The following is a 14,072-nucleotide window of genomic DNA, read 5'->3' on the forward strand; positions in this document are numbered from 1 at the left end:
AAGAGCACTTGGCAAATACTGTGTCCCTCATGGCCTCACACCCCTTTCTTTACAGGATCTTAGGACATGCTATCGTCTTTTTCTATCCAGTGGCATTTTAAGTGTTGAAAACCGGAAGAAAGTATTTATGCTATTATCCGTGAATGAAAGCTAATTGTGTATTTTAAGAGCATATGCCCAGCATGTTTCTTTTAAACACTTTGGGAAGTGCCCTGTGGTCTTTGTTCTCTGTATTTTGTGAGTTGCACAGCTTCCTGTTCAGACCGCACAGTTGTCTGTGTGTTGTGCTGTCTTTGTAAGCGGTACGTGTGCGGGTCTCTGTCCTGTGTGTCCCCTCCTGGTGTCCACAGTCCTCCCGCTGGGCTGCTTTGTCCCGAGGGCAGGGGGTCACCCCTTGGAGGAGTTCTTAGGAGGCCTAGCTTCCCAAGGAAAGTGGCTAAATGTTGTATTTTAATTAACATTCAAGCTAAGTTTTTAACCTATTTCATGTTTGTTTTATTTTCTTTGAAAGCAGTCGGCCTGTGTAAGTCACTCTGAACGCTGTTGAATGTGTGGTTTAAGCCTCCTTTCTTCCTCTTTGCCGTGCTAGAGAGAAGAGGGTGAGAAATTCCTGGCTGCCGGTGGACGTGATAGCAGCTTAATCTCTCTTATCACAAGTCTCATTGATGTTTGCTTAGAGGAGCAGCTGGAGGTCTGCTTTATGTATGGCAACCTTTCATAAAGTTTATTCTTGGTAATAAAGCTCTGGGGGCAAGAGCCAGGCTATTATAAGAGACAGTTCTCTCTGAACAAGAGTATTGTATTTTGTCAGCTGGTTAGTGTGTGAGTATCTTGTTCTGGTGACAGTAAGCTGAAGAGTGAGGCACATGGTCCCTGAAGGGTGTTCTTTCCACTTCTGTGAAATTAGTGTCTTTTACTGGAAATGAGGATTCTACTTTAAGACTTCTAATGTGAAGGCTGCAGTTACTTCAGTTGTTAGCTGGTGAATTGACTTGTGAGTTTTAGTACTTCAGTGAAAGAAAACATTTTAGACTCTTTCATTACTTCCAAACCTCACTGAATGTCTTCTGCTTGTTTTACATATTAAGTTTTGTCTTTGAAATTCATCAGTAGCTTAAAAAAAATTAGGAACACACTCATTTTCCTCCTTCCCTTGTGTTAATGTGTCAGGCACAGGTTGGGTTACTAACCTAGGTGAGCAAGCACTCTATAGCACTAGCGATGCTTTAGTTTTGGTTTTCTTTTTTAAACTGGTAATGTACCTTGTGATTTTAATTTGGTGGATTGTAGTCAGCGGTCAGGAAGTAGGACTGAAGAAGCCAACACAAGCTATTTTTATGATGATGAAGATGCTGTTGCCTTTTGACTTTATCCTGTCATACATGCTGCATTTATGTAGCATTTTCCCACATCATCCAGTCTGAACCTTAGGGCAGTCACATGACCTCTGTGGTGACAAGGTGTAGCCCTTCTGTGGCTGAGAGTTGAGGCTGGACAGATGAAGTGCTTGGGTTCCGTCACTAGACGTGCTGAGTCTCAGCCCATCAGGGCCCAGCTTTTCTGACCTTTTAATATGAAACAGTAGGGTTTAAGGTCCTTGTCCTGGCCCACAGGGAGAGTCCCACGGAGGGTTTTCATTTAGAATTGATTTGGGGTATACTTGTAATGAATATTATTATTTGGCTTCTTAGTTATTGGAAATGAAAGCTGTCGCTTGGGGCTGCTTGTTAGTGCTGGTCACACTGCCAGCAGCAGCGAGTGACAGGCACAGACGGCGCCTGGGCACAGCCGTGGGCACACGTCTGTCCAGCAGGGCTGGGCTCTGCCCCCAGTGTCGTGGGCTGGGAACTCGCCTTGCGTTTTAGTGGATTCCTGGTGCTCACTTTGTCACCACACCATGTATAATTAATTGCCTTAGAAATGGTTGTTTTGGAAAATTTTACATGAAGTAAGTTTCACTAAAAGCGTTTGCTTGCTGCATTTGGAAGATCAACAGATACTTAGTCTTTATGATTTTGGATAAATGAAGCATTGCCGTGTTCACCTCTTTGTACTGACTGTCCTTTATACCGGCTTCATCCCAATTGCCAACTTCAGTGTGAGCCTAACAGTATGCTGCTTGCCAGTCAGCCAGTCAGTCACCTCTGATCTGGTTTCAGTGAGTTTCCCGCTGTAGTGACCACAGATTTTGTTTCTGGCCCCCGAAGTATTGGAGTCACTGTCTCTAATACAGCAATAAGACCTAGCCCTGACTGTCTTTAGAACAGAAATAAGACCTAGCCCTGGCTGTCTGTAGTATAGCAATTAACACCTAGCCCCGGCTGTCTCTAGAACAGAAATAAGACCTAGCCCTGGAAGGCATTGAGCTGTGGGGGTTGAGGGGTTATGCCCTCGGGGGACCCCTGGAGCCGGCAGAGGGGAGGACTTTGGAGCCCCCCCTTTCTCCACTTCTCCTTCCTGAGAAGGAGCTTCCCCTTCTCTGAGGCTCTTCTGGCCGCCTCCTGAGTGCCCTGCCCTGTTCACACGGTGCTTTGTGTTTGTGGGATCTGGTTGGTAGGCTGTCTGGAGACGAGTGACTCGTCTTAGACACCAGGAAGTGTCTGCATCCTCTGTGAACAGGAGGAGCGCCCTCCTGGTCTGTGCAGAGCACCTTGCTTTTTCTGTGTACAGTCCATGCTTCACGTTGATCATTCTCCAGGGATTTCTGTTAACTGGCACCCCTGGGCCACAGTATTATCATTAATGATGCTGATCTCAAAGCCTTGTGGGGCTTCCACATTAAGGAGCGAATAAAACTGCTCAGTTATCTTTTAATGATACAGTATCTCACTAAACTTTAGTTCTTAAAGAGCTGGTGGTTTTATGTAGATTAAAGCCAGGGTATTTGATTTCTGGTAGCACCAGTATTTCTTAAGTCCTTGAATGGAGAATTTGCTAGGGACCCACTTGTTTTTGAAAGTTTGTCCTTTTGTATCATAATTGGAAAGTGGAAAAGGTAGAATATAAAACAATACACTGGGATAATGGTAATGTATTATAATAAAAAATGTATAACTGCACTTAAAAATTGGAAAGCAGTAAACACATTATGGAGAAGGAAATGGCAACCCACTCCAGTGTTCTTGCCTGGAGAATCCCAGGGACGGGGGAGCCTGGTGGGCCGCCGTCTATGGGGTCGCTCAGAGTTGGACACGACTGAAGTGACTTAGCAGCAAACACATTACAATAGTAACTTCTCAATGGTTATTTTTGTAGGAAGAAAAATTAATTTAAAACAAAATATTCTTATGGTCAACAAACTAAGTCTACAGTAAGAATGTAATTTGTTCTTACTTATGTATTGAGTTGGCCAAAAAATTCATTCCCATTTTCCCGTAACAGTTTATGAACTTTTTGGCCAATCCAGCGTTAAGAATACACTTCCCTTTGTGGGTGAATTTGTACTTTATTGGTGTGAAAGTCTGCATTGTGCTGGGATATTGCAAAAGCAATCCCATCCCACTGGGGACTCCCTGTGTGTCTGCTGAGGCTTGTAGCTAAAGGAGCCTTACTTTTAAGCGTGCTTCCTTCGCCTCGGCTGGAGTGGCCTCAGGAAGGTCCTCCGCTGTCTGTGTTCCTGCTTTCTCCTTCACTTGCTCATCACAGACCCGTGCTTGCACTCCCAGGAAGTGCTTATTTCATGTAAAAATCTTTATTGTGATTACATGCTCAGTCAGCATGTACTCAAACAATAAAGTGAGTTATGTTACTAAAAATTTATATATGGCTGTAGTTTATGCTGTTTTGAGGGGAATATAGTTTGGGGAAGAAGTGGAAACAGTGACAGATTTTATTTTCTTGGGCTCCAAAGTCACGGTGGATGAAGACTGCAGCTATGAAATTAAAAGACCCTTGCTCCTTGGAAGAAAAGCAATGACAGACCTAGACAGCATGTTAAAAAGCAGAGACATCATTTTGCCGACAAAGGTCCATATAGTCAAAGCTATGATTTTTCCAGTAGACAAGTATGGATGTGACAGTAGGACCATAAAGAAGGCTGAGCACCAAAGCGTTGATACTTCTGAACTGTGGTGCTAGAGAAAACTCTTGAGAATCCCTTGGACATCAAGGAGATTAAACCAGTCAGTCCTAAAGGAAATCATCCCTAAATATTCACTGGAAGGACTGATGTTGAAGCTGAAGCTCCAGTACTTTGGCCACCTGATTTGAAGAGCCATCCTACTCAGTTGGAAAATACCCTGATGCTGGGAAGGATTGAGGGCAAAAGGAGAAGTGGGCAGCAGAGGCTGAGATGGTTGGATGGCATCACCGAATCAGTGGACATGGATTTGAACAAACTCCAGGAAATAGTGAAGGATAGGGAAGCCTGGCACGCTGCAGTCCATGGAGTTGCAAAGAGTCAGACAAGACTTAGCTGAACAACAAAATAATCTGGCACTAAAAAACAGTTTGTGGCAAGTTGTAGATTACTTGTGCAAAACTATTATAGATAATTTGTAAGGATGATACGTTTATATTTAACAAGTGCTTCTGGATTCTTTTCAGTTTGCATGCTTTTGAATAAGTTGTGCATCAGTCCCGTTTTCAATAGATTGATTATTTCACCTGAGATTCCAAAATTAGTTTCCGTTTTTCAGTAAGAAACATTTTCTTATACATTTAGGTATCTGTTCATAGTGTTCTTTGTGTGTACTGAAGTCTTATTTAGAATGGGTAAGAGAAAAGTGAAAAGTATGGGGAAAAATTGTTTTCAGAATCATAGGATCTTATAACCCATCATGTTAGATCCTTGTAAGTTAACTTTTCCTTTTGAATTTCATTAATTTGTATTTCATACTACTACCCACTTTCCCTATCAGAACCTAGCCGTGTTTAAAAACTACATTCATCGTTGATCCCAATGCCACTTAAATGTATCTGTGAGCTTTTGATTGCTGGCACTTCGGTCATTAATCACTATTTTAAAAGAAAGCCAGTTTTTCAACCGCAGTTTCGTTAGCTAAACGTGAAGATGATTGCACTTGGTGCATGTCTGTGCCCCTTTCAACTATGAGATGAAGGGAGTGTGATCAGCTGTTGCTCTAAGAGAAGCTCTGAACGCTCGTTTCTCCCCCTGTGCCTGGGTCCCTGCAAAGGCAGTCCAACTTACACACTCTTCTTGAAGATTGGATAAAGGGGGATATTTTAATGTTATAACATATGTGTATTTTGAAGTACAGTTACAAAGTGAATGTGTGTGTTTAAGCTATATATCTATAGTCAGAAGACTTGCTGTCAAAGGCAGTGGGTCTGCACACCCCAAGATTCCCGAGGGTATTCACACGTAATCCATGTTGTTAGGGCTTTCTGGTGTGGAAAATTCTGACAAGCTGCTTGAATCTCTGGGTCACTGTGCTATCATAATTGTTAATTATACATCATACTTATCAGTTAAGACTTAGAGGCCAGTAGGAATTTATTTCTTTTTTACAAAATGTAAACTTGAGGAAACTTTTATTAGACACATGCAAAAATATACCAATACTACAAAAGTGTACAGATACACTACCAATAGTATATTGGTCACCTCTGTAACCATTTTTCATCTTCAACAAATATCAATGCATGGTAATCTTTAGGAATTTAATTTTATGTGTATTTGCTAAGATGGCCGAGACAAGCATCTGTAAGGTCAAGGTACGGACATCAGAAGCATTTCTGAGCAGAGATGCTGCAGTTGGTGGGCGGGTAGGACTGTGCTCAGCTGTTGTATAAGCTGCATAAATAGTATCATCCTGACTTTAATCTTTGGGTTGTTCAGAGGTAGTGTGCATATTTCTGTGTGACCTCTGGAAACTTGCCAGAGTGAGTGGTATCGTCCCTGTCATGGTACCTTGACACTGTGAGTAAAAGCAGTGAGCTGATAGTTGGCCCTGTTGATACAGCCGCTGAGAAGGAAAATCTTTGTTTTCAGTTGCAAAAACTCAGCAGTACTACCTGGTTACTATTTTGGAGACTGTAAAATTGGTTTCACTTTTCTGCTGTTTGGAAATACAGGTTATAGTCATCAGAAATTAGAGTCAGACAAACCTGGGTTCAGATCTCAGTTGGCCTTGATGAGTTGCCCTTTGACTCTCACTTCTTTCAAATGTCAAATGGGGATATGGATTGTGTGAATCAAAAGAATGCATTAAATATCAATCATCTTAAAATACCATTTATGCTGTTGTTGAGGAACAGTAGGAGGGTGTCCTGAGTGCCAGGCTTAGAGTCTCCCATAACTGGGGTGAGCTGATATACCTACAATACCAAGGCCACCGGGAGCGGCGAGCTCATCTTTACCCTGTTCTGTGTGGTTTTCTTGTGGCAGAAGATATGATGGGTGCACCAGAGATAAAAACGTTTCATTATGTTGAACGGATATTGTATTTGAAACCAAGCATGGGAAAACAGTGATTCATGATCATTTGTTATTGAATACTTACAGCAAACTTTGGCCTGTTCAATTCTCACTGCACTGTTGAGTGAATTCTCAAGTTCAAGTAAAACGAGCAATATTGGACTGAGTATGGAGTTCCATGGCAACTGCAAAAGAGTTTTCCAGGTACTGTTATTTTTGTTCTTATGTTTTAATCATTAGATCATTCACTTTTTACTCAATTTGTTCCTAGTGGAGTGAGAACATTTCTTTTATCTAGTTGATTATAGCCTGTACGTGAAAATCTGTGTTGTGATTTCATAGGATATAGTAAAGCAATAGGTTCGGTGAACATAGTTGATGATTTAAGATTGTTTGTTTAATTTTAGTCTTAAAATGGAAATGCTACTATTAAGGTCCTCAGATTATCAATTTTATTCATATTGTGTTTAGATAGAACTAATTCAGTTGCTATGACTCTGGTGGCCTTAAAAGTAGGCCTGGCAGTGTGCCAGAAAGGGCTGTGTATTTCAGTGTTATTGCAGATGGCCTGGGCTCTTTGTTTCATGTGTATTGTTTGGCTCCAAAGTGAGTTATGTGAAGACCCTGGTTTCAATTGGGGGGCTCACGCTGAAGCCACTGGCCTTCACCTCAGGCCTGCTTCTCTGGAGAGTGGCCTGTAAGTGACGGTGGTGTCTTCAGATGGCATCACTTGAGAGCATTCTGTGATTTAACTTCCAGGCAGGCCTAAAAATGGAAGGTGTCCTTAAAGAAGTCATGCTTTCCATTGGAAATTTTAAGGTTTCTGTTTGCTTTTATGGTTCTGAAAGGGAACGTATTTTGTATAAGTGTTTGACCAGAGCACGTGTGGTTAATTGACTATAGGAGGAAGACCTCCGCCAGATCTTCCTGCTGACGGTAGAGGTGCTGCAGGAGTTCAGCCGGCGGGAGCACCTCAGCGCCCAGATGTCGTCCGTGTTCCAGCGCTACCTCGCCTTGGCCAACCACGTCCTCAGCTGGAACTTCCTGCCTCCAAACCATATCCTTCCAGCCTCCACAGGCTGACCTGTGGCCGTGGTCCTGTGTGACTTTTGTAGCTGAGGGCACTGTGTCTCTGTAGGTCAAGTAAATGTGTTTTTGGAAGAAAAGAAGAGCCTTTTAGAAATGGAATTTTACTTTATGTTACCGTAGTGCAGTGGAATACTTAGGACATTTAAAGTTTCATTTATAACTTTGTAGAAGAGGGTTGAATACATGGAAACATGGTACATCACCGGGCTGTTGCTAACCAAGGGATAGCTGCTTGCCTTAGTGGGGAGGGAGTTTTATCAAGAAACCCAGTCATTTTCTCTTGTAACCTGTGATTCCATTCAGATTGTGGCTGACTTTCCTTAAGGCTAGTTGGGAGTTCTCCATTTGATCTTTGTTGACTACAGTGTTGTTAAAGTGTAGATCATAAGGTAGTAATACATTTACTCATCAAAAAGTGTATCCAGTGTAAAAGCATGAAAATTTCAGTATCTCAGCTGGTAAAGAATCCACCTGCAATGCAGGAGACCCCGGTTCGATTCCTGGGTTGGGACGATCCCCTGGAGGAGGGCATGGCAACCCGCTCCAGTATTCTTGCCTGGAGAATTCCATGGACAGATGAACCTGGCAGGCTACAGTCCATGGGGTTGAAAAGAGTCAGACAGGACTAAGCACAGCACATTATTAGTGGTACAGAGTTTAAATGGACTATATTATAGATACAAAGTATCTGCTTCTTAATTATTTACTGAAGTAGAGATACTTGTGCTAGAACTGCTATTAGAACTGTTCTAAATGAACTGCTGCTGTTCCTTAGTTTAGAGTTTGATTTGCTTTTCTAGAACATTTGCTCACTTGATAGACTGAAAGCAGTAATATGCATCCTAGTTGAGTCACAGATCCAGGCTCGAGTTTCAGACGATCTCAGGCCTGTTACTTACTTCCTTGAGTCTCACTGTGTCCACCTGTAGAATGGGGACGTGGACTATGAGTGAATTGAACAAGAGGATGCATTTACAGCACTCTTGGGAGCTAGCACATGTTTGCTGAGCTCGTAGGAGTCTGCTTGATCAGCTGGCTGTCCGTGCTGTGCTCTCTTTTCCTTGATCTGATCTATTCCTTACAGTGCAGGAAGTTACACCGTGTTTCATTGAACCTCTTCTGTGTGTGTTAGTCCATTCTTGGAGGATGGGGGTCTGTTTAAGAGAAAAGAGCAGACGATTCAGCAGAAGGATGTAGAGAACCAGCCATTTCAGACATGAGGATGCATTGGGGACTCTGCACAGATAGGAACTCATTCATCCCCTGGGGTGTAAACTCGGGGTTTGACGGGGGGGCTACTCCATTTATGTGACAGAACGTGAGCTGTCAGACTCTGGGAAGGGGAATGAGTCCCCAGACCTCTTGTCCAGAGGGGGTCACAGTGAGCAGGGCAGAGCTCACAGGGAGGCTAATCCTTTCCACCCTAGTCTCGATTCCTCTTAATGCTAATAATCAGCTTTATATCTCCAGTATATTCCTTTTGACTGTTAGGGGGCACATATTACCTTAGGTTTGCTTTGAAAAACATTTCCCCTTTGTGTTTTGCAATCTTAAGTTCTGCTCCAGTTTTTGTTGGGGGTCGAGGGGAGAAGAAAGAAAGTTGCTCAGTCTTGTCCGACTCTTTGCGACTCCATGGACTGTAGCCTGCCAGGCTCCTCTATCCATGGGATTTTCCAGGCAAGAATACTGGGGTGGGTTGCCATTTCCTTCTTCAGGGGATCTTTCCAACGCAGGGATTGAACCCTAATCTACCCTAATTATAGGCAGACACTTTACCATCTGAGCCACCAGGGAGGATCTGGTGGAGGGGACAAAAAATATTAAAAAACTCTGGGACAGATTGAAAAAGTAACAGGCCATATGGAACTATCAATACATTAATGATATGTGGGAAAATCAAGGAAAGTTATGCTGTGTATATTGTAGCCAACTTTAAAGTCTCTGTTTTATGGGAAAATTCACTTGACTGAAGAACAACTGTTTTGTACAGGGAAATTGTGCTCTGGGAGTTTGGAAACAGAATTTGTCTAAAGATACACACATACAAAATGTTTTAATAAAGTGTAGTGAGGGCTTTGGAAGACCTGTCATCTAAAAATGATAAGCAGGACTGCAGTGTTGCTGAAGGCAAGCGCTCCTTGTGTCAAGAAAAGTGAGTCTCAATCTTGCGGGATAGGATCCTGTGTCACAATGCACAAGGGTGTGTCTCTCTGCCTGTGTGTGTTCCTGGACAGCTGTTTGCTGGCTCAAGAACTGCAGGCAAGCATTTCTTCCTTTGAGTGGATTAGCTCAAATGTAAGACAAAGACTATGGCAGTGGAGTGAAACTCAGTTCAGTCGCTCAGTCATGTCCGACTCTGCAACATCAGGCTTCCCTGTCCATCAGCAACTCCCAGAGCTTACTCAGACTCATGTCCATTGAGTCGCTGATGCCATCCAACCATCTCATCCTCTGTTGTCCCCTTCTCCTCCCACCTTCAATCTTGCCCAGCATCAGGGTCTTTTCAAATGAGTCAGTTCTTTGCATCAGGTGGCCAGAGTACTAGAGCTTCAGCTTCAGCTTCAGTCTTTCCAATGAATATTCAGGACTGATTTCCTTTAGGATGGACTTGTTGGATCTCCTTGCAGTCCAAGGAACTCTAAAGAGTATTCTCCAACACCATAGTTCAAAAGCATCAGTTCTTTGGTGCTCAGCTTTCTTTGTAGTCCAAGTCTCACTTCCATACATAACTACTGGAAAAACCATAGCTTTGACTAGATGGACCTTTGTTGACAAAGGAATGTCTCTGCTTTTTAATATGCTGTCTAGGTTTGTTATAGCTTTTCTTCCAAGGAGCAAGCATCTTTTAATTTCATGCCTGTAGTCACCATCTGCAGTGATTTTGGAGCTCCTAGAAAATAAAACTCTTTCCATTGTTTCCCCTTCTACTTGCCATGAAGTGATGGGACCAGATGCCATGACCTTATTTTTCTGCATGTTGAGTTTTAAGCCAACTTTTTCACTCTCTTTCACTTTCTTGAAGAGGCTCTTTAGTTCTTCTTAGCTTTCTGCCATAAATGTGGTGTCATCTGCATATCTGAGGTTACTGATACTTCTCCGGGCAATCTTGATTCCAGCTTGTGCTTCATCCAGCCCAGCATTTCTCATGATGTACTTTGCATATAAGTTAAATAAGCAGGGTGACAATATACAGCCTGAATGTACTCTTTTCCTGATTTGGAACCAGTCTGTTGTTCCGTGTCCAGTTCTAACTGTTGTTTCTTGACCTGCATATAGATTTCTCAGGAGGCAGGTCATGTGGTCTGGTATTCCCATCGTTTTAAGAATTTTCCACAGTTTGTTGTGATCGACACAGTCAAAGGCTTCGGTGTACTCAGTAAAGCAGTAGTAGATATTTTTCTGAAACTCTCTTGCTTTTTTGATGATCCAGTGGATGTTGGCAGTTTGATCTTTGGTTCCTCTGCCTTTTCTAAATCCAGCTTGAACATCTTAGCTGTTAATATATTGTCAGTGCTGATTAAGAAAATTAGTTGCAAGGAACCCAGTTCTGACATAATTTCTAGTTTTGGCCATTGGAGATGTATTGTTTAGGAAACTGAGCAGGAGTTGAATGGTTAGTTTTATACCTTGTAAAAGATCTAATGATCACATTTAACTCAATTAGTATATTGAGTTGAACAGATCAAGGATGTTTAATTTTAGTGAAGTCCAGCATATCAGTTCTTTCTTACGTGGATCGTGCTTTGTTATTCAGCCAAACCCAAGATCATCTCATCTGGACTTTCTCCTATATTGTCTTTTAGGAGTTTTATAAGATTCTTTTTTTTTTTCTCTCAGCTGCGCTGCACGGCATATGAGATTGTAGTTCCCTGACCAGGGTTGAACCTGTGTCCTCTGCGTGGAAAGCACAGAGTCTTAACCTCTGGACTGCCAGGAAGTCCGTTGCAGTTTTCCATTTTTACATTTAGGACTATGATCCAGTTTGGTTGACTTTTGTGAAAAGTATATGGTCTGTGTCTTGATCCTGTTTTTTTTGGTATATGAATGTCCAGTAATTTAAGCCTTTGTGGAAGACTTTTTTTGCTTCATTGTATTAGTCTTCTCCTTCAAAGATCATTTGACTACGTGTTTGTAGATCTATTTCTGGTTTCTCTGTTCTGTGCCATTGATCTATTTGTTCTTTCTCCAAAACCATATTGTCTTGATTATTGTAGATTTATAGTAAGTTGAGTTGTGTCAGTTCTTTGTTCTAAAGATCACAAAGATTCAATCCTTTATTTTGTTCTAAGAGTTTTATAGTTTCAGCCCTTCTGTGTAGGTCCTGTGTGTATCATGCATGAGGTCTTAATATAAGGTATAATGGGATTTTACATGTAATATCCTATTGTTCCTGCATAGTTTATTGTAAAGGTACTTTTTTCCCCAGGTGAATTGCTTTTGTCTCCATGTGTAAAATCACCTGACTGTAAATGTAATAGTGTATTTCAAGATTATTTTGTCTTCTCTGTCATTTTTTGTAACCATTTGGAGTTTAGGGTCATTTTATCAATTTCTTCAAAAAAGCCTGCTTGGATTTTGATAGGAATTATGTTAAATCTGTAGATCCGTTTGAGGAGAGTTACCATGTTAAACAAGTGGCAAAATATTAAGTTTTCAAATCTATGTACATGGGATGTCTTTCCACTTTTTAGATCTCTTTTTTTCTTTCAACTCTTTTAATAGTTTTCAGAGTAGAAGTTTATACTTTTTTTGTTAAATTTTTTCTGAGTATTTAATTTTTAAATTCAATTACAGCTGATTTTAAATTTATTTTTCTGTTTATTGCTGGTATATAGAAATACAGGTTTTTGTATATTGATCTTATGCCATGTAATGTTGTTGAACCTGCTTATTAGCTCAAATAGTATTTTTAGTGGATTGGTTTTGGATTTTTTGTGTACATGTCTTCTGCAAACTGTTTTGTTTTTTTTAAGGATTTGCATGTAGGTTTCATATGTACAGAAGTGGTTTATGGAGGTGTCCTCACTCCAGGTCTGGGGGTGCAAGGCCTGTAGCTCCTGCAGTTTGGCAGATTGTCACAGACAGCCACTCTGGGCTCTGTCTTTAAAGATCTGAGGTGAAATCCACCTGCTTTTGTTTTTGCAGATTATTATTGTCTAAAGGGAGCATCCTTGTCCTGGGTCCTCTGTCTTACCTCCACCCCCATTGAAAAGCATGCACTGCCCCTGTGGGCCCCACCTCCTTCTGCCTTGGGCCTCTGCATGTGGAGTTCTCTGCCTCCTGACTGTCCCTCCGTCCCACGCCCCGGCCATGCCACGTTTGCTTTGCTGTGGCTTTTGACGTGCACATTGTGTGTGCTTTTCTCCCATTGGCCCACTTCTCAGGTATCACGTTCCTTTCGTTAGCACGTTGAGCAGTGCCTGTCTGCTGCCTGTCTGGGAGCACAGGGAAGCGCGGCTGTGTCCTGCTGCTGGGTGGTCAGCTCCGTGCCGTGTCCAGCGTGCGGTGACATGCCTGACATGTGCGTGCGTCCTGCTCACTGAGCGGGCAGCTCAGCAGTCGTCGCTCGGGCCTCGGGTGTCTGTCTGTGCTGCTGACACTGTTTAGCCGTCAGCTCACCTAGCGTCCATAAACGCTCAAGGGTTGGCAACGCTCATCTGAGATGACAATGTCGTTTTGTAATAAGAATGCTTGGCAGGTATGTATGGTATGTTGGCATAAGTAGTCATTCTTTTTTTAGTTTGGTTACACTGCCTTTTATTGGTATTCTATTTTTGTGGATCCGATTTGGTTTTGGTAAAATTTTTCAGCTCAAGCTCTTGGGGAAGCTAACTGGATCATAAGATAGTAACGGGGTACAGAAGCTTCCCCTACTCTAGGATTTCCAGTAAAGCCGACGTTGCTATTTGGAGGCAAAGCTTTGGAAGACTTTCAGGTGAGGTCAGTTCTCCTTTATTTCAAAGGACTTTGGTTCCTTGGACTAAGTGCTGTGTGAGACTGGGCTCCATGGTTCTGTGCTGTGCCAGAAATAGCAGTTTTTGTTGTTAGAAAAAGTAGCACTAATGGAGATTAAATATGTCAGGAGAAAAACTGGGCTTCCCCTTGCTTCTGAAATTTTTCATTTTACTAATGAGGTGGAACAAAGGGTGTGGGGCGTTGGGAGAGTTAAGGTATTCCTTCTGTAAGATAGATGTGCATGAGGTTGCTGCAAGGGCTCCCTGTGCTATGAAGTGCCTGCAAGGCCAGGCCGCTGAGACTCTAGGCTTTCCACATTTGTTGGAGGGTGACTTGTCGCTGTGGTGTGAGCTGTGGAGTTGTTGCTTTGCTGTTGGCCCCACTGCGTGTGATTCCGTGCAGAAGGAGTCCAAGGGGTCCGCAGATGAACAGGACCTCATTTGCTTGTGTGTTTCCAAGGTGACCTTCCCTTTGTGTTAAGAGCCTGTACTTACGGGTCACGCTGTGTGGTTGAGACAGAAGACTTGGCTGGTTTATCCACTGACAGTTGTGGCTGGTGTGGGCAGCCTGTGCTCCTGGCTCTTCCGTGTGTGAGACTCTGGCCTGCGGTCCCAGGGCAGGCCAGGTGCTGGTGCCTCTGGTTGCTTGG

The 14,072-nt window shown here is 42.6% G+C and overlaps 1 protein-coding gene across 4 annotated transcripts in view; it reads left to right on the forward strand.

The window, feature by feature from the left end:
* The window catches only part of XPO4 (exportin 4), an 89,655-nt gene that overhangs the window by 29,540 nt on the left and 46,043 nt on the right, over nt 1–14,072 (forward strand). For 3 of the 4 annotated variants that reach the window (XM_052649917.1, XM_052649916.1, XM_052649918.1), the window contains 2 exons: nt 6,467–6,583; nt 7,283–7,435. In XM_052649917.1, coding sequence (XP_052505877.1) covers nt 6,467–6,583; nt 7,283–7,435 — 270 coding nt within the window. Of the gene's footprint in view, nt 1–6,466; nt 6,584–7,282; nt 7,437–14,072 lie in introns of all 4 variants that reach the window. The other variant, XM_052649915.1, reaches the window with a different exon arrangement.

This window comes from Budorcas taxicolor, chromosome 12 (genome assembly GCF_023091745.1).
Source record: "Budorcas taxicolor isolate Tak-1 chromosome 12, Takin1.1, whole genome shotgun sequence".
Lineage (NCBI taxonomy): Eukaryota > Metazoa > Chordata > Mammalia > Artiodactyla > Bovidae > Budorcas > Budorcas taxicolor.